Below are 21,660 nucleotides of genomic sequence, written 5' to 3' on the forward strand. Positions count from 1 at the left end.
TATAAAAGGCAGTAACAACTGCATCGATTTTTCGAATTTTTAGGCAAAATGATTTAAAATTAGGAAGTTTTCCAAATGTTTTAAATATTATTTTTATGTGCTGAAGGAAAAATAATATGTCATATTTTTTTTCCTGAAGTATATTTATTAGATATAAATGTCAAAAGTACCGTATTTTTCGCCCTACAGGACGCACCGGCGTATAAGACGCACCCAATTTATAGGTGCAAAATCTAAAAAAATAAAGATTTTGAACCCAATAGTGGTCTTCAACCTGCGGACCTCCAGATGTTGCAAAACTACAACTCCCAGCATGCCCGGACAGCCGTTGGCTGTCCGGGCATGCTGGGAGTTGTAGTTTTGCAACATCTGGAGGTCTGCAGATTGAAGACCACTGCATAGGAGGTAATACTCACGTGTCCCCGCCGCTCCGGACCCGTCACCGCTGCCCTGGATTTCGCTCCATCGCTGTCGCTGTGTCCCCGTCGCTCCGGAACGTCTCTGCTGCCGGCCGGGTATCCTTGCTCTCCATCGCCGCCATCACGTCGTTACGCACGCCGATTCACGTACGCGACGACATGATGACGAGGAAGGAGAGCGTCGGCCATACAGGGGATCCCTGAACGGAGAAGACAACGAGGAGGCAGGTAAGGTCCCTCCCGGTGTCCTGTAAGCACTAACCCGGCTATTCAGTCGGGCTGTTCGGGACCGCCGCGGTGAAATCGCGGCGATCCCGAACAGCCCGACTGAACAGCCGGGTTAGTGTCACTTTCCCTTCAGACGCGGCGGTCAGCTTTGATCGCCGCGTCTGAAGGGTTAATACAGGGCATCACCGTGATCGGTGATGTCCTGTATTAGCCGCGGGTCCCGGCCGTTGATGGTAGCAGGGACCGCCGCGATAGGGGTGTATTCGCCGTATAAGACGCATCAACTTTTTCCCCCCAGTTTTGGGGGAAGAAAAAGTGCTTCTTATACGGCGAAAAATCGGTATATATATAGATATTTATATATATATATATATATATATATATATATATATATATATATATATTTCTATGGAGATAAGCAATTTATCTCCATCATACCCCAACCCCTCAATGCAAGTCTAAGGGAGGGGGCGTGGCTATCCTTTCGATTGGGGATAAGATGTTGAGGGGCGGAGTACCCCTTTTACAGTCTTTAACAGTATTCTTTAACAGTATATATTCTCAGTCCTTAAAATACAAGTCTGTGAATCTGGACCACGACAAAAGAATTCTACTGCCTTTATCCATATATGTATATTATCATTAACCATCTAACGTACAATCATACTATCGTATGGCTTCAAATATTGGTTTATATAGGAAGTGGTCATCATAATGAAAAATCTTTTCAAGCCTGTTGCCAGTAAGACCACATAGTTGCCAATGTAACTGTATAAGCAAGCACTGCCACCAGGTACACACGGAAGAGAAGGACATCTAGAACATAACCAACTTGCAACCATTCCTTTGCAATGTCCCGGTACTCATCTCTTTTCTCTAGATACTGCCGTATGGATGCGATCTCATGGAGGATACTGTCCACCACAATTGAGCTTTCTTTGATTGGCAGAATGGCTCCTACTGGTCTTTCAAACTCTTTAGCATTTTCTGAATTGTAATGGGCCAGTTTAGCTGTAAGAGAGAAAACCATTCCAATCACAGACACATTTGGTTACAGTAAATCAACATCTATTAAAAAAATATTTAGCAATTTATTAATTTGTGTTCATTTATATATTTCTGTTACATACTTAGTGACTCTTGGTGTTCTTTTGATTCCCTCTCATGACGGACACCTAATGTGTCCTGAGCTGGTGGTCCCAAATGCTCAGTAGCCCTAGCAGGTCACCAGTAGTGTTGAGCGGCATAGGCCATATTCGAATTCGCGAATATTCGCGAATATATGGACGAATATTCGTCATATATTCGCGAATATTCGCATATTCGTTATATTCTCGTTTTATTTTCGCATATGCGAATATTCGCGGATGCGAAAATTAACATATGCGAAAATTAGCATATACAAAATTAACATATGCGGAAATTCGCATATGCGAAAATTTGCATATGCGAATTTTTGCACGCCAGTCTCACACAGTAGTATTAGAGCCTTCTTTACACCACACAAGCTGGAAGCAGAGAGGGGTGATCACTGTGATGTGTACTGTGAAGAAAAAAACAAAAACAAAAAAAAACGAATATTCGTAATTACGAATATATAGCGCTATATCCGCGAAATTCGCGAATAATATTCGAATTGCGAATATTCGCGAGCAACACTAGTCACCAGAATCCAATATACAGCAATATTTAAGAACAAGCATTTTGGATATTTTTTTTAACACTGTATATCAATATTTAATCATGGGAAAACCAATTTACGGCTTCTATCTTTTTTTCATTCTACTATCTATATTTATCCTAAAAATCATGCAGTTTTTATACTGGCCTAAAACAAAGCTCATTCTTCCTGTATTGTACAGATTAATTTCCAGCAGTGTCTTCCTTATCATCACAAACAGGAGTGCAGGGAAAGGTGAATCCAGTACATAGATAAGACTGCAGTTGAAGCTCACAGCTCAGCCTTCTCCTCCCTGTAGAATGATCTCTGTACAGGTCACAACGCATAATTAAAATTTATTCCCATTCATGTCAATGGGTCAACTCCAGTCTATTGTGTCATTGTCCATGGGGCTTGATGTAAAGCATATCTCTAAATGCTGTCAAAAGCAGGATAGGCAAGATGGCTGCCCCATAATAAGGAACAAAACTTTTTTTTAAATTACAATATCAGATTAGAAGGAAAGAACATGTTTCATTATCTGGCTCTAATCTGTAAAAAACAAACACAAATTATATCCCCTATAGATATACCTGCAAGAGTTTAACCCCTTAGGGACAAGGCCCATTTTGGCCTTAAAGGGGTACTCCGATGCTTACACATCTTATCCCCTATCCAAAGGATAGGGGATAAGATGCCTGATTGCGGGAGTCCCGCCGCTGGGGACCCCCGGGATCATGCACCCCGTTTGTAATCAGCCCCCGGAGCGTGTTCGCTCCGGGACTGATTACGGTCGACCGCAGGGCCGGCGGCGTGTGATGTCACGACCCCGCCCCCGTGTGACATCACGCTCCGCCCCTCAAGGGACTGATTACAAACGGGGTGCCGCGTGCATGATCCCGGGGGTCCCCAGCTGCGGGACTCCCGCGATCAGGCATCGTATCCCCTATCCTTTGGATAGGAGATAAGATGTGTAAGCACCGGAGAACCCCTTTAAAGACCAGACCAATTTTATTTTTTCATTTTCGTTTTTTCCTCCTCGCCTTCTAAAAATCATAACTCTCTTATATTTCCATCCACAGACCCATATGAGGGCTTGTTTTTGCGTCACCAATTGTACTTTGTAATTACATCCCTTATTTTACCATAAAATGTATGGCGCAACCCAAAAAATATTATTTATGTGGGAAAATTGAAAAGAAAACCTCAATTTAGCAAATTTTGGAAGGTTTTGTTTTCAGTTTTGCTGTACACTTTCCGGTAAAAATGACATGTTTTCTTTATTCTGTGCGTCAATATGATTAAAATGATACCCATGTTATATGCTTTTCTATAATTGTACCGCTTAAAAAAAATACCAAACCATTTTAACAAAATTAGTATGTTTGAAATTGCCCTATTTTAACCACCTTTAACTTTCTAATTTTTCCGTATATGGGGCAGTATGAGGGCTCATTATTTGCACCATGATCTTTAGTTTTTATTAATTTTTTTGGAATAAAATGTGACAAAAAAGCAGCAATTTTGGACTTTTTTAATTTTTTTACGTTTACGCCGTTCACCATATGGGATAACTAATAATATATTTTAATAGTTCAGACGATACCAAATATGTGTATTAATTATCTTTTTTACGCTTTTTTGGGGGTAAAATGGGAAAAACGGACGTTTTACTTTTTTATTGGGGAAGGGGATTTTTCAAATTTTTTAACATTTTTTTACTTTTTTTTTTACACTTTAATAGTCCCCATAGGGGACTATTCATAGCAATCAGTTGATTGCTAATACTGTTCAGTGCTATGTATAGGACATAGCACTGATCAGTATTATTGATGATCTTCTGCTGGTCTGCTCGATCTCATACCAGAGCAGAAGACCCCGGGAGACAGCCAGAGCCAGGTGAGGGGACCTCCATCCGGCATGCTGGATGATCGGATCTCCGCGGCAGCGCTACGGGCGATCCGATCATCCATTCAAAGTACCGCACTGCAGATGCCGTGTATTGATCACGGCATCTGAGGGGTTAATGGCGGACATCTGCGTGATCGCGGATGTCAACCATTAGCGACGGGTCCCTGGCTGCTGATAGCAGCAGGGACCTTCTGCGCATGATGCAAGCACCGCTCCGGTGATCGCGGTCATGGCGGCGCATAAATCTATGTCACGGTGCGTTAAGTACCACGGCACCATGATGTACATTTACATCCAGGGGTTAAAGGGATACTCTGGTGGAATTTTTTTTTTTTTTTTTTTAAATCAGCTGGCTCCAGAAAGTTAAACAGATTTGCAAATTACTTCTATAAACAAATCTTAATCCTTCCAGTACTTATCAGCTGTTGTATGCTCCAGAGGAAGGTGTTTGGTTCTTTCCAGTCTGACCACAGTGCTCTCTGCTGACACATCTGTCTGTGTATGGAACTGTCCAGAGCAGGAGAGTTTTGCTATGGGGATTTGTTCCTACTCCGGACAGTTCCTGACACGGACCTAGGTGTCAGCAGAGAGCACTATGGTCAGACTGAAAAGAACTTTACAACTTCCTTTGTAGTATACAGTAGCTAATAAGTACTGGAAGGATTCAGATTTTTTTTAATAGAAGTAATTTACAAATCTATTTTACTTCCTGGAATCAGTTGATTTGAAAAAAAAATCGTTTTCCACCGGAGTACCCCTTTAACCTCTTTTTTTTTTTTTTTTTTTTTTTTAAATAACAATTTATTGAACTTTTTTATAAAGCAAATGTACATACATTCATGTCAGGTAGTCATATAGTAAGATTGCATAAAGTATCTGCGCAGTACAGAGATTCCCGCAACATAATAAAAGAGACTTACATATTCTTAAAATGTGATTATGTCGTACATACAGAGCAACCAAGGACTACAACCAGGATAGAACAATGTATCTCATGTCACATCGTGGTCTGTAAAGTTTCAATCGAAATATAGAGATACCAAATCCAAAAACAAAGAACACAACAGAGCGTTATGAAACAATATCATCATATTTTCATATAAGCAGGTAATCATTCCTCTACTACAGCAAGAGCTCCAAGAGTTCCCTTCAGGGACTCCAAAGCATACCATTCAGTCATCCGATATTTGAGCATCAGATGTCTCCTGTCCCCAGCAGGCATAACCTTTTCAATGACCCTTCTCCATTTAAGAAAAAACGACTTAGCAAGTTTGTCAGGGTCTTTAAGCGTCTCCCGTGATTCCATTCTCAAAAGATGCAGCAGAGTGTCTCTCACCTCAGTAAGTGTAGGTACTGTGTCTACAAGCCAATGGCGCAATAAACATTTCACCCCAATTAATAAGGAAATATGCACATCCTTGGAGGCCAGGGTGGCGATGCACCACCTGGTGTCGGTCGAGGTATATAGTGAAATATAAAGTGCAATGGGTCTAGAGGTATATGGGTGTCAAAGATTTGAGATATAAAGGTCTGTATGTCCTTCCAGTAACCATCAAGACTGTCGCAGTACCACAGGCAGTGCCAGAGGTCAGCCCCCTCCAGTAGACATTTCGGACACGCCTTTAGATAATGAGGTGGGACTTCCCAGCGGGAGAGGTTAAAGGCGTATATAGCTTTGTGTAGTATCTTAAAGTGCATCTCCCTCCAGTCCTCCCCCACAATCGCATCCCTTACGTGTCGTAGTCCCTGCAGCAGTTTAGGTGTCAGGTCGTCTGTGATCAAACAGTCGGGGCCCAGTGATCAAACAATCTGTCTGCTAGTCCTCTGGAGCCATGGTCTCTCATTGCTTTATAGATATGGGATAAGGACAACGGCTCAGAGCGTTGGCCTAACAAGTCCGCAAACTGTACTTCCCCCGGCAGTTCATCAAAATTAGAGGCCCTAGATCTACAGAAGGTTCTGGCCTGGTAATACTGTAGTATCTGTGAGGAGGGCAAGTGATACCTGTCCCGCACCTCCGGCCATGACATGAGAGTCCCTCTTGGGGGCAGTAAGAGGTCTTTTATAGAAGTGATTCCCTCAGCCTTCCATTTATCGAACAGTTTATTAGAATGTCCAGGGAGGAAGGCTGGGGAATTCCACAGAGACATGACCGGAGAAATCCCAAAGGGTAAGTTATACATTTTTCTAATGGCTTTCCAAGCAGCGATTGTGTCCCTTAGTAGCTCGCTATGTCTAACTGACAATGGTAATTCAGAGTATTTGGAATGTAGTAAAGCATTAAGGTTCCAAGGGGCTGCTAATTGTCCATCCACCGTCAAGTCAGAGAAATGGGAGCTATGTAGTATCCAGTCTCTGGCATGTCTTTATAGGGCCGCTAAGTTATAGGTGCGGATACATGGCATGTTCAAACCTCCCAGGGATTTACTGAGTTGCAATTTACCATAGGCAATACGCGACCTGCGTCCCTTCCACAAAAATTTGATTATGAGTGACTGAAGAGATCGGATGTCCCCATGTCGGAGCAACAATGGTATTGTCTGTAGGGGGTATAGAAGCTTACCGAAGCACATCATCTTGACCAGGTGCGCTCTACCCACAACAGACAACGGAAGAGAGGCCCATCTGTCTAAGTCCTTTTTAATCTTATTAAAAATGGGTTTGTAGTTTAGATTGTACAGGTCCGTCGTGGTACGTCCTATCTGTATACCTAGATATGTCATGTGTGAAGTTGGGACCTCCACCACCGGCATGGGTATCCGTGGTATTCTACCCGTCCCCAAGAATAGCAGCTGGCATTTGGTGGGGTTTATTTTAAAGCCGGAAAAAGTGCCAAAATCTTGTAGCATGGATAATACTGACGGGACGTGGAGATCTGGTGATTCAAGAAAGATCAGCATATCGTCTGCAAAACACGTCAATTTGAGTTCTTTAGATCCCATCCTAATACCCCCGAACTCCGTGGAGGAGATCAGGTGACGCGCCAGAGGCTCCAAGGCCAAGTCGAAAAGAAGAGGTGACAATGGGCACCCCTGTCGCGTACCCTTCTGCAGACGAATCGGCTTTGACAGAAAACCCGGGGTATATACTTTTGCTACCGGGGCACTGTACATGGTCTGAATGTACTCCCTGAACGTCCCTCTAACTCCAAATCTGTCCAAGACATCCCCCAGCCAATGCCAGCTGATGTTATCAAATGCTTTTTCAGCGTCTATAGCCAGCAAGGCTGGGGGAGTCCTGGAGGGATCCTGCCTGGTTTCTATGTCCTGGGCAGCAATAACCGCCCTAATATTAGTAACAGCTGACCTCCCCTTTATGAATCCCACCTGGTGCGCTCCAATTAGTTTTGGTAGGAGTCTCGCCAGCCTATCAGCCAATATTTTAGAAAGCAGTTTGCAATCCTGGTTAATGAGTGATATCGGCCGATAGGATGATGCGAAGTCAGAGGGCTTACCCGGCTTGGGTAGGACTTTGATATACGCCATGTCCCCAGACGGTAGCATATGCTTGTCACTTAGTATAGAGTTAAACAGTAATGTTAATGTAGGGGCCACTTCCTCTCCCAACAATTTATAAAAATCTGGTCCAAAGCCATCTTGCCCTGGTGCCTTACCTCTCTGCAGTCCACCGATAGACGCTGTAACGTCTTCTAAAGTAACTGGAGCATTCAAATAAGCTAGATCTTCCTCAGATAAGCGAGGTAAATCGAGTGACTGCAAAAAGGCACGGCCCTTTTCCCTGTTTAGATCATCTCCCTGATATAGAGTTTGGTAATAGTCGCCCAAAATGGCATTTATTTTTTTTAGGCAGCGTTGTTGGTATACCCCCGGCATCTCGCCGGCATCTAATGTCAGTCAGGGGTCTCCACCCCTCCCTTTAACCTCTTAACGACCGAGGATGGGTATACTTGTCCTAGGGCCATTTAGAATGTATGTAATGTGATTGGGAGGGACTCAAGCCCACTCCAAATCTGGCGCCTCCTATTTGCTTCCAGCAGCTGAGGGCCACCGCTAATAGCAGGAACAGCTATTTAACGGTTTAAATGCCAAAACTGACACAAAAGGAAAAAAATGAAAACCTAAAAATGTTAATTTCTTGCCTTGTCATTAGGGGATTAGGGAGCTGCAGAAAGGAGCAAAACTCTTGCAGGCACTAAGTAGCCCCTTCCCACCAGTGTCCTTCATCTTAAGTTACGGATCTGATGGTATGAGGAGTTGGGGCTTATATCCCATTGACTATAATGCAACCTGTTAGTTGGGCAATGAGAAAGTACCTGATGCAAGTTACCAGTGCAGGGTTAGTATTCCACCTGGAAAAAGGGACTTTTATGTTCCTATTTACTTTTCGGTCAGGTAGCATGTAAGAGGCATCTGTGGCCATATACTCTTTTTATATCGTTGTTTACGCAGCTTCCCTAGGACCGTGGGATTTAGGAATATATATCAGTGCACAACTAGGCAGATCTAGTTTAGGGTTGGTTTAAAAAGCTGGGCAACAACCTCCATGGAGCCGAGCTATATGATGTATTGGTTATGTAAAGTACAATGCTGCTCAGATATAAGTACTTTAAACTCCTGAATTGCATCAAATAACTTTAAAGTATATTAAAGTATACTATACAGTAGTCCCTCAAGTTACAATATTAATTGGTTCTGGGACGACCATTGTATGTTGAAACCATTGTATGTTGAGACCAGAACTCTATGGAAACCTGGTAATTGGTTCTGAAGCCACCAAAATGTCATTCAAAAATAGGAAAAAGTGAGGATTAAAGATAAATAAGTAGATAACTAATGTAGATAAAGCAAATCCTTACATATAAAAGTAATAAAGATCTGCTGGGAGCTGTAAATCACTGTCTATTTCAGTGTTTCCCAACCAGGGTGCCTCCAGCTGTTGCAAAACTACAACTCCCAGCATGCCCGGACAGCCTTCGGCTGTCCGGGCATGCTGGGAGTTGTAGTTTTTCAACAGCTGGAGGCACACTCTTTGGGAAACACTGGTCTATGTAGAGGACAGAAGCTTCTTCAGGGTCCTGTACAGAACACGCAATGTCCTAAAAAAAGGAAAATGGAGCCGCCCTCACCTGATGCCCAAAGGAGCAGCTAACTCTGGCACAGGTAAAGAGTAAAGAACATGTAATACCTCCCTGTACAGTAGGGGGCACTAACAGACACCAGTCAGTGCATACGCTTCAGTAATACAGGGGTATTACCAGTGAAATATCCATTCTGATTGGTCAGTTCTTCCAGCCATTAACATGTTTCGCAGATACCATAGCATTGTATGTTGAGTCTGGTTTCAAGTTACAATGGTCCAGAAAAGAACATTGTATGTTGAAACTATTGTATGTTGAGGCTATTGTAAGTTGAGGGAACACTGTATAAATAGGACTTATTTCTAGTGTAGATTTACTCTTTTTGTCAGGTTTCTTATTTCAAAACAATGGTTGTTTAACCCCTTTTTCACAATGTTGATTCTTTTTTTCCCCGGTTACCCATTTTCCAAACGGTTTCAAATGGTAAGGTATTGCCATCTGACACAATGCATAACAAGTACACAAGAAGAAAAAAAAACATAACACAATAAAGTTACTTCCCAGATTAACAGTTTTACAGATTCTTTTCTTTCTTTCTAGATTGTGCCCTTCCATTCGTGATTCAGGACGTCACAAGATATTTTGTGTTAGTTATAACCAAGTTCATTTTCATTTTATGAGCTTTAAAGGGGTTCTCCGATGCTTAAACATCTTATCCCCTATCCAAAGGATAGGGGATAAGATGCCTGATCGCGGGAGTGCCGCCGCTTGGGACCCCCGGGATCATGATTACGGTGCCGTTTGTAATCAGTCCCCGGAGCGTGTTCGCTCCGGGACTGGTTATGCGACTACAGGGCGGGCGGCGTGTGACGTCACCCTCCGCCCTGCAATGCAAGCATACGGGAGGGGGCGTGATAGCTATCACTCCCCCTCCCGTAGGCTTGCATTTAGGGGCGGAGCGTGATGTCACACGCCGGCGCAGGCGTGACGTCACAGTGCTTGAGGTGACTCAGCATTTTCATCAGCTGTTCAGGGTTCATCAGCTGTTCAGGTTTCATCAGCTGTTCAGGTTTCATCAGCTGTTCAGGGAACCGAAAAATTCAGGGAACAGAAAAATTCATTACACAAATCATCTTGTGCAAGATTTACTCCTAAATTATATTCCTTACAGATCTGAAGGGTCATAGAGACGGTGTAGAGGGGAAACAGTAATAATATTATAGTAGCAATATGTGGCACCATAATTGAGGGGGGGGGGGATTTATCATTGCGAAGGGATAACCTCTGTTTTAGGTACACCATAGAAAATAAAGATAAAGTTCCTACATATCATAAATATTGCCACATGGTGAATCGGTATATTAATATAAGACATTTCAAACATTAGGTCAATTGAAGACAGAAGAATCTGTTTTTCAAAGATAACTACATAAATGTAGAAACTTAGCCTGGAGCTTGTGAAAACTGAGGCAAGAGCTGTACCTTGATTTAACAGGACGAAACTGTAGGTTTACTTTCCACTTAGTATCTACAGTATGTATTATATAAATGTCAAGTATTATTTCCACAGCTTTTTTTATAGAAATACTTTAAGGCTGTGTACATGTAGCACTATTGATCTCTTGTGTAGCACTAGAGTTCTAAGATTCCTACAAGTGTATGGGCATTGTAGCAACTTTTACTTCTGAATTCATTAAGATACATATGAATGAGGCAAATTATACAAATGTTTTTGGGCCCTATGGACCTCTATGCACCTTTCCGATGGACAATATAAACCATCATAGGAGTCCTACTTATCCAAAAAGCACAGCACATTTAGCAAGGGATGAAAATTTGGGCACGAGAATAAGAGAGCTCTAAATGAATGAACCAGCAACATCATGGACCCTATGATTAGGGATGAACCCAATGATTAAAGGGGTACTCCGCCCCTACACATATTATCCCCTATCCAAAGGATAGGGGATAAGATGTCAGATCGCCGCAGTCATGCTGCTGGGGAGCCCCGGGATCGCCGCTGCGGCACTGCGCTATCATTACTGCACAGAGCGAGATCGCTCTGCACGTAATGACGGGCAATACAGGGGCCGGAGCATCGTTACGTCATGGCTCCGCCCCTCGTTATGTCACGGCCCGCCCCCCCTCAATACAAGTCTATGGGAGGGGGCGTGGCGGTCGTCACACCCCCCTGCCATAGACTTGCATTAAGGGGATGGGCCGTGATGTCATGAGGGGCGGAGCCTTGACGTCACGCTGCTCCATCCCCTGTATTGCCCCTCATTACGCACAGATTGAACTCGCTCTGTGCAGCAATGATAGCGCAGTGCCGCAGCGGCAATCCCGGGGCTCCCCAGCAGCAGGACCGCGGCGATCTGATATCTTATCCCCTATCCTTTCAATAGGGGATAAGATGTCTAGGAGTGGAGTACCCCTTTAATGAATTTCATCCAAGCAGCAGAGAGGAATTGCCTTTAAATGCATAGTCAATGCCAAACCAAGAGCACACACTTTAAACTAGACATTTGACCTGATTGCTAAAGATTGACGTAACATACAACTTCAATCTGAAAAGTATCCAGCCATTGGTAAGATGATCAGAATGGTTTACACAACGGCCAAAAGAGTGGACTGGGATGCACAAGCATGAACAATGACAACTTCACTACACCAGCTAGTGGGGGTGCTAGATTTGTACTGTGTGGCCGTCTCATTCAAAATGAGTGACCTCAATAGGGTCATAACCAAAGATGAATCGTGGTTCTATGGCTATGATCTGAAAATAAAGGTCTAGTCATATTAATGGAAATCACCTGGTTGTCCACACCTGAAAAAGGCCCAGAAAGATCAGGAAGACCAACTGGGTTTTTCGATTGTGAAGGTGTTGTCTATCACAAATATGTTTCTCCAAGCCAAACAATTAATAAAGAATACTATCTCAATTTTCATTGTTTAAAGGAAAACTGTCAGCCTTCTCCCCCCGCACTAACCAGCGGTACTGGCTGGTAGTGCGGGGGGGTTGATCAGTTTGATGCTTACCATGCCCGGATCCGCCACGCAGTTCGCCCGTTATCTTCTTTCTTCTTAGCTGCTAACTGGCACGGGCAGGGTTACTGCCTTCATCTGGCACTGTGACTTAACCACCGCCCGGTCAGCAGCACCGCCCGGCTTATGAATATTCATGTTCTCCCTCATCATCTCCTCCCTGCTGATTTCAGGACTCCCTGAAATCAGCGGGAGGAGAGGGAGATGATGAGGGAGGACATGAATATTCATAAGCCGGGCGGTGCTGCGGGCCGGGCGGCAGTTACTTCAAGGATCCGGGCACGGTAAGCATCAAACTGATCAGCTTCCCTTGCACTTCCAGCCAGTACCGCTGGTTAGTGCAGGGGGAGCAAGCTGACAGTTTTCCTTTAAGAGATAATATAAAGAAAATGGCTGAAGTTATGGGAAACTGGTGATTGACAGCTTCGTCAGTGGAAGAACCGAGTGAAGGCCCAAGGTGCCTATTTTGAAGAAGAATGGAACATCATTGTCCAATATAGAATGTTTCTTATATCTTTAATCTTCTTCAGTATATGTCTCTGTTCTTCATACGACATGGCTGGACATTTTCTGGACTGACCCCATATGTTACTAATAGCCAATTCTAAAGTACACCTGCTCATAGATTTAAGGTTGTCTTACCAGTGCTGCTGTTCTCTGTTTGTCTGGACATATTGGAACTGTGGATGCGAGATGCACTAAATTTGTTATTGTCTCGGATACATAGCAAAACTGTAATCTTTTCCAAAACCAATTTCTTTACCCATTCAGGAACATGAGGTTGAAGATCTTGCTTGTGTACTAGACGAACAATGAATATAGTCTCTGTCAGACTGATGACCAGCAGTGCCATACACACCACAAAATATACACCTACAAAAGAACAAAAGCGGAAATCTATAAGAGTTAGCAGAAAGTTCTACATCACAACTGATATAGAATGGCAGTTCATATGAATATCCAATCTATGTATCTAATGTAGATTTCTTGTTCAATGCAGGAAAAAAAAAATAAGTGAAAGCAACAAAAATAATTGAAATGACATAGACCAAGCTCATTTTGGCCTTAAGGACAATTTTCATTTTTGCATTTTTGTTTTTTCCTCCTCTCCTTTTAAAATCCATAACTTTTTTATGTTTTCACCTACAGACCCATATGGGGCTTGTTTTTTGTGCAAACAATTGTACTTTGTAATGACATCTTTCATTTTACCATAAAATGTATGGCGCAACCAAAAAAATGTATAATAAAATGATACATTAACTTTATTCTGTACGTTAATACGATTAAAACGATGCCCAGTTTTTATCGATTTTCTATTACTGTACTATATAAAAAAATGTAACTTTTTTAAACAAAATTGGTATGCATAAAGTTGTCATTTTCTGACCCCTGTAACCTTTTTTTTTTTCCGTATACATGGATGTTTTTTGCACTGTGATCTGTAGTTTTTAATGGTACCATTTTTGGTTGGATGGGACTTTTTGGTATTTTTGGTGTTTGTTTTTTTTTTTTTTCGTTTACGCTGTTTACCGTGCGGGATAAAAAACATCATATTTTAATAGTTTGGACATTTACGCACGTGGTGATAATGTAAAAAAATTGTTTTTTTTGTAAAATGGAAAAATAAGGGGGATTTGATTTTTTTTTTAGGGGAGGGCGTTTTATATAACTTCGGAGCGGGGGAAGGATCGACAATTGTAAAAAGGTATGTGATCATCCCCCCTAAAGAATCTATATATACCAGTAAAATGCATTTTAAGATATGTCATTTTTACTTTGCCCCCTTTTGAGACCTCTGGTCTTGGAGACATCAAAGGTGCCATATTCATGACAGACATTCAGAGATTGGTTGGTGAATTGTTTACTCAGCTTTATTTAAAGGGGTACTCCGGCGCTAAGACAGCTGTCACACCCCTCACATAGGCTTGCATTCAGGGGGCGGAGCGTGATGTCACACAGGGGCGGGGCGTCACAATGCTCTAGCCCCCGTGATCGCCAGTAATCAGACCCGGAGTGAACGTGCTCCGGGGACTGATTCTAACGGGGTGCTGCGTGCAAGATCACGGGGGGTCCCCAGCGGCGAGACCCCCACGATCAGGCATCTTATCCCCTATCCTTTGGATAGGGGATAAGATGTCTTAGCACCGGAGTACCCCTTTAACCTACCCTATATAAAAAATTATAAAGTACTGTGAAATCTGTTGACACTATATAAATATTATTATTGTTAATAATAATAATAATAATAATTATCATCTCTATATAACCCCTTTACCACCTGTCTGACTGCCAGCATCAATTTAAGAATATATTTTTTATTTGAAAATCAAACTGAACTATGGAGTATTTTTGGCTTCTTCTGGATCTACTGTAATTTTAAGGTTACCCTTCATGAACATACCTACCATTTCAAGTTCAAGTACCTTTATTTTTATTGTATTAAGTGCAGGTATTGGTAATCTGCTGAATCTACTCTTAATTTAGTTTTGCTTTACCAGCAGATGTTCTATTTTTTTTCTTCTCTTTAATGTGCTCTTCTTCATTACATCTGTTTTCCTTTTATTACCTCATAGACATTGATGTATCTGTTCAGATCATTAATTTTTATTGTGCTTCGACATCTCAATAATATTCAGACATCATTTTACTATTTTACTATTTGATTGTTCTGTACTGATATCGTTTTTGGCTGCAATAAAATCATGAAAGCCTTGGAAACATAATTAGACTCAGGGACACAATGGACCATAGTAGCTCAAGGAGAGAAACCAGGGCATTCAGTAAAAAGTTTTAGGATTTGTTACAGGCAAAAGGGATTCATTATTAAACCACAAAATAGACGAGTTATATTTAGTTAAAAAATAGAATATCTAATGTTACCTATCAGTGGGGTCCCAATGGCTGTAGCTGGCAACGTGTCAGATACAATAATGAGAAACACAGAGTAACCTAGAAGGAGAGTGATCTTGAAGGAAACCCTTTCACCACTATCGGGAGGTAGATAGAACCCAATAATATCCATGACCATAAGGAACATACTAGGGAGAAGTAGATTTACAGCATAGAAGAGTGGTCTTCTTTTGATAACAACCTATAAAAAGATAACATGTTAAATATTAGATATTTGTAAATGCTGGTAGCTGAGTAGATAATGCAGTGGTGCAAAAAACTGAAAGGTCTAAAATCATAGTAAGGCCCCCCATTATGGTGACAGATGTTGCCACCCAGGAAGGAAGGGCCTTATGTTTGTTTCCACCTTCATGATCCATAGGGAAATTTATTTGCTAATAATGATGTCCCTCTAAAAAAAAAAATCCTGACCAAATTTTCACGACCAAGTTGCTAAGGGGATGGGACTAAACAGGCTATGGTCCCCTCCTCAAAGCACCCACAGTAGCTTCATGACATGACATGGTATTAGCTGACACAGCTGAACCTCCTGTTGCCAAGATTTAGGCGTATAACATCACTTTTAGTCTTAGTTATTAATATTATGAGGAAAGAGGGAAGAAGAAGGGTCTTTACCCTCAGGAGCAGACAAAGAGCAGTTTGCCCACTTGTCCTTAAACTTGTGGTGTACGTCTACTGCAGGACTCAATTTAGCTGTCATGGCAGTGGGAATAGAAGGGGTCTTTGAATGTAGATGGGGACATTTTTTTTTTATTATACAATTGGGGGCAATTAACCCCCTTGATTATGGTGCTTAATGGATTTAAGTAGTTTTCCAGCTTATATAATAAATGTTTCATGGGCAGAGCCTTGCAGGTCTTAACAGTGTTAGTGTCTCCAGGTCAGGTGAAGCCATACTTCCAAACATTTGAAAAGCAAAATCAGGACTTTGAAGCATAATGGATGTATTTCAAGAAGATGTTTAATGGAATAGTTGAGAATATTTTGTAAATCCTAAGGTGGCTTATTGGCACATGGAAATATATACACTCTTTTAATGTGTAAACATTTTAAAAATAAACAGTTGGTTGTGGCCATTTAACCAATCCTGGGGTTTTCTTATTTTTTATAGGGTAGATTGGTGGAAGTACAGCAGCTATTAACCCTCCCTTAGTAATGTACGAGACACACAAATAAAATAAAAAAGAAAACTGTCTTGTAAACCACAACTCATGCAGAACTCACATGGAACTTCATTTCTGCAAAGCTGTCCTCATGTTCCACAAACATCCTGTATTGAGACAACACATAGAGCAGCTCCCACTCTCCTTTGTTCATAAAAACACTCTTGTCTTCCTTTACTTCTTCTGGTGTCCTCCATAAAGACACATTGATGTCCTGAACTAGACAAAACACGTCAAAGTGTCATCAGTCTTTTTCTCAGTTAATCTCAATATATAATTATTTGTCACTTAAAGCATATTGAACATATTTAGAGTTTGTAGACAGCAAGCTGTTATTAAAGAGGTACTCCAGAGAACTGACCTTATCAGACACTTATCCACATGATAGGTGATAAGCGTCTGATTGCAGGGGGTCTGACTGATAAAGTCCCCTTCCCAATCTTCTGTAAGGGGCCCATACTACTTACTGATGAAGTCCCCTTCCCGATCTTCCCAATCCGACCCCCACCTTTCTGGATGTGGCTAAGTGACAGCCTACTCAACCAATCATGGCTAAGCAAGCAATCACTTGTCCAGGAGGGTGGGGGCTGAAGCGTGCCCCGGATGGGTAAGTAGGACGGGCCCCGTACAGGAGATTGCAGGGGGCCCCAGGGGTCAGACCCCCCCCCCAACCCTCCACGATCAGACACTTATCCTTTATCCTGTGTATAGGGGATAAGGGATGTTACCCCTTAAATTCAATTTTCATTGATTAACTAGTTGTAAATCATGACCCTTGAAGTTCAGGTGAAATCAAAATCCTACTTGTGTATGTTACTATGAGTAAAGTTTTTCCAACATGTAGGAAATAATAAAAAATTTTAATGAATACTAATTATCTACATAAACTTCACTGTTGAAGGTACTGATAGACTGCAGAGGTTTTAATACAATAGTATTTATTGGGTCATAAAACCTTTTAAAATATCCCAAACTTTATATAGCTTTTGCAAACCATACTTGACCATTGAGGGGGACTGAAGAAAAGAAATCAATAACAACATACCTTAGCACATTTCTCACAAAGGGTGTTGAATGGCTGAGTTGTAATTTTACACACAACCTGACGACGGGTGTGGTGCTGTTTTTTGAAAAAAGCAGTTATGTTTTTGCTTTTATTTTTCTAATCTCAGATAACCCCTTTAATGGCATGTCTTTTTAGTAAATATTTGCATTCCTTATTTAAAATGCAAAACTCTGCCCTGTACAGTCCCTCTGTTAAAACTCCTTGAAATCAGGAATAGTAGAGTAAATCCGGACAAAGTCCTAGGGGAGACAATGAGAGTCCTGGTTAATCCACCCACACAGGCTAAATTGGCATCTTTCTCTGTATACACACTGGTACCGAGAAACGTATCACCTTGTGTGGGTGGGATAAGCAGAACTCTAACTATCTCTTCAAGGAGTCCCATAAATTTTATCGGGACTTTTTGGAGAGACAGGATAACATAAATCACCTGACAGGGTTTCATGAATATGTATGCATTTGTCAAATGCATAGTCAGGCCCAAACTTTTTTTTTATATATCAACTGGCTCCGGAAAGTTAAACAGATTTGTAAATTAAAGAAAAAAAAGGGGTGTATGTGCAGCTCACAATAATAGTACACACCGAGGTCAAGCTAGGGCATGCAACTATACCCTAATTGCACAAAAAAGGAAAGCCAATAGTGAGAAGTTGCCCGAACCTTCTAAGTGAGTAAATAATGGTATGGATATTGAATGAGAAAATTCAAGTAAATGATTGACTGGATCGTGCTTCAATGATAATAATATAAACAATTTATTAAAATAGGATAAATAGACTGTAGTTAGTTACTTCTCACAGGGCCCATGTGAGAAGAACATATACAATAAAAACAACCTTTAGGTAATAATGTACATAAAATTGTGAAATGACAAAAATACCAAAAATTAAGACAATATTAATGGCATAATGATAGTATCACTGGCATATAGTGAATTTTTAATGTGCAGCTGGTGTTTTACCGCTGGTATCTAAGCACCAACTGCACAATAAGTGAAATGTGGCTGAGGCTGCCTGTATAATCGTTTCCCTCTTTTCCTTCTTTAGAATATAATGTATCCTTATAATAGTTCAACAATTTACAACAGTTTCAAATGTGTGTTACCGATCCTTTTGGTGGCAACCTGGGTAAGAGGCGCTGTTTCCACAGTGTGTAGATGGTACCGGTTCACTGGGTCCTCTGTGCAACGTTCCAGATGGTAGTAGTAGAGTCCAGCAAGGTCCTGGTGGAAGCGGTGGCGATTGGCGCTGGCAGGCGCCGATGATCGCAGATCGCCGGGAGGACGTTGGCTCTGGCAGGCGCTAGAGATGGTAAGTCCTCACCGCTGGCTAGATGGAAGCGAGGACCATACACTGGATACGAGGAGCTCACCTCGTGTTGTCGGCGTGTGACGTCAGCTGCTGCTGGAGCCGGGTTCGTTGCACTGGAGGTAGTTGGCAATATTGGACCGAACTGATGTCGGACTGGATGTCCTGGTGGTCTTAGCAGTTTGAAGGCGATAGACCAGCCTTGGTGGATAGGCACAATTAATAAAAATATATATGCCAGTGATCATGCCCAAGTGGACTAGACGCGTTTCAGGGTTATTTAATGTAACCCTTTCCTCAGTAGTCATATAGTTGTCATAAACTATTTCCTTTTTTATAGGAGCACAAATCCCGCCCGTTGTCTCATTACTGGGTGTTAGTGAAAACGGTGTTAGTTTTCCATCTAGCCAGCGGTGAGGACTTACCATCTCTAGCGCCTGCCAGCGCCAACGTCCTCCCGGCGATCTGCGATCATCGGCGCCTGCCAGTGCCAATCGCCACCGCTTCCACCAGGACCTTGCTGGACTCTACTACTACCATCTGGAACGTTGCACAGAGGACCCAGTGAACCGGTACCATCTACACACTGTGGAAACAGCGCCTCTTACCCAGGTTGCCACCAAAAGGATCGGTAACACACATTTGAAACTGTTGTAAATTGTTGAACTATTATAAGGATACATTATATTCTAAAGAAGGAAAAGAGGGAAATGATTATACAGGCACCCTCAGCCACATTTCACTTATTGTGCAGTTGGTGCTTAGATACCAGCGGTAAAACACCAGCTGCACATTAAAAATTCACTATATGCCAGTGATACTATCATTATGCCATTAATATTGTCTTAATTTTTGGTATTTTTGTCATTTCACAATTTTATGTACATTATTACCTAAAGGTTGTTTTTATTGTATATGTTCTTCTCACATGGGCCCTGTGAGAAGTAACTAACTACAGTCTATTTATCCTATTTTAATAAATTGTTTGTATTATTATCATTGAAGCACGATCCAAACAATCATTTACTTGAATTTTCTCATTCAATATCCATACCATTATTTACTCACTTAGAAGGTCCGGGCAACTTCTCATTATTGGCTTTCTTTTTTTGTGCAATTAGGGTATAGTTGCATGCCCTATCTTGACCTCGGTGTGTACTATTATTGTGAGCTGCACATACACCCCTTTTTTTTCTTTATCTTAATTACTATACCTATTGTAAACGTGCTCCAATTATAATCTATAATTTTCAAAAATGAATATTTGGTTACACCTAGAGAGCAAAAAACAATCCATTGATAAGTATAAATTCAATAATTCACAACATGATTTACCCATTGAACAGAATAACTTAGCATTAATCCAAGCGTTCAGAAAGTTGGAGGTAGTTATGGCCAAAAGGTTAAGAAACCAGTGGGAAATCAAAAGTCTATCCCACTTATTGGAGATTGATATTATCCCTAAGGGATTGAGCTTATTTAAAACCCCCGCTGGAGACTTAGAAGGAGAGACATTTAACCACAAGTGGAATAAAACACTTAAGGAGTACTCTAGAGGTCTGGTCCAACTAGTCATAGAAAGAAGACAGAAATTATTAAACACCTGTGATACCCGGATTAACCTACTCAAAGTTGAGATAGACAAGTTCGACCAGAACTCTGAGTACCTCAAACAACAAGAAGAGATCTGCAATAAATTAGATAAACTGGAGGTGGAGATAATCAATAGAAAAAATAAGAAATTATTATGGCAATCTCAAAAACAAAGACATACAGTTACTGTAAAAGATAATTCTAATCAGTATGTCATACCAACCCAGAACCGTTTTGCTCCTCTGACAGAAACTAATGATTTTTTAGAGGTAAGCCACAATCACAAGAAACCCCACTATGTGAGGGAAGATATTCAATACAGAAACTCTCCCCAAAGAAACAATTACAGACCACACACACAGGGTACAGAACCAGTCCATACAATTTTCGTCCCAATTATTACAAAAATCAACTCTACCAAAACAAGTATCAGTCAAAACATTACAGCAATCAGACAACATACAGAGAAATTCCACCAACCAGAGTGCCACAGAAAACCCAAACAGTATCAGCGGAGATACATTCAGCTCCCCTCACACAACATCTATTAGGGACACCAAACAAAAAAAGAGGTTACGCAGAAGATATCGAGCTCGACCACATAACACAACCCCCACAGAAAATAGTCAAACCACATCAGGGAACACACCCATTATAAATTTAAGTAATAACAAATTGACACCAGCTCAGGAGAAACTTTTAAATAAAGGTCTGAAGTATGCTCCATCACATACATTAGACAAATTTCAAACATATGTTGGTTTAGAGAAGTTCATTCGCAATATTTGCCTAAAAAAACATTTTTTTAAAACTCAGTTGGAACGCAAAACAGGAGAAACAAAATATATACATACTGAATGTAGACCAAAATCATGGTTTTATCCGAAACACTTAATGGGTCCTGATATCACTACTTTTAAAAAATTGGTTGAAAAAGATCTGAGGGGTATCCAAGGTACCAGGCATCCAAAAAATAATATCTCCCAGAAAGAAAGATTGGCTATAAAAGAACTCCAAGCATTGGAGGGAATCATGATCCGCCCCGCTGATAAGGGGGGCGGAATTGTCATTCTAAACACTACCAATTATATACAAGAGTGTAATAGGCAGCTGGGAGACACAGCTACCTATTGTAAACTGAAGGCAGATCCCACCCAAGAATATAGTCAACAGTTACAGCAATTATGCAAAGAGGCAGTAGAGGAGGAAATTTTGAATGAAAAAGAACACCAATTTATCCTTGGGACTCCCGATCGGATACCAATATTCTATTGTCTTCCGAAGACACATAAATCTTTGGATGATCCTCCAGGTAGA

General features: G+C 41.4%; 1 protein-coding gene across 1 annotated transcript in view; it reads right to left on the reverse strand.

The window, feature by feature from the left end:
* Positions 1-1,135: 1,135 nt before the first annotated feature.
* The window catches only part of LOC130293546 (5-hydroxytryptamine receptor 3A-like), a 61,173-nt gene continuing 40,648 nt past the window's right edge, over positions 1,136-21,660 (reverse strand). The window contains exons 6-9 of the mRNA XM_056542356.1: positions 16,439-16,596; positions 15,185-15,395; positions 12,944-13,174; positions 1,136-1,658 (exon numbers count right to left, since the gene is read on the reverse strand). Of these exons, the coding sequence (XP_056398331.1) occupies positions 1,375-1,658; positions 12,944-13,174; positions 15,185-15,395; positions 16,439-16,596 (884 nt within the window). The 3' untranslated portion in view covers positions 1,136-1,374. The remainder of the gene's footprint in view (positions 1,659-12,943; positions 13,175-15,184; positions 15,396-16,438; positions 16,597-21,660) is intronic.

This window comes from Hyla sarda, chromosome 10 (assembly GCF_029499605.1).
Source record: "Hyla sarda isolate aHylSar1 chromosome 10, aHylSar1.hap1, whole genome shotgun sequence".
Lineage (NCBI taxonomy): Eukaryota > Metazoa > Chordata > Amphibia > Anura > Hylidae > Hyla > Hyla sarda.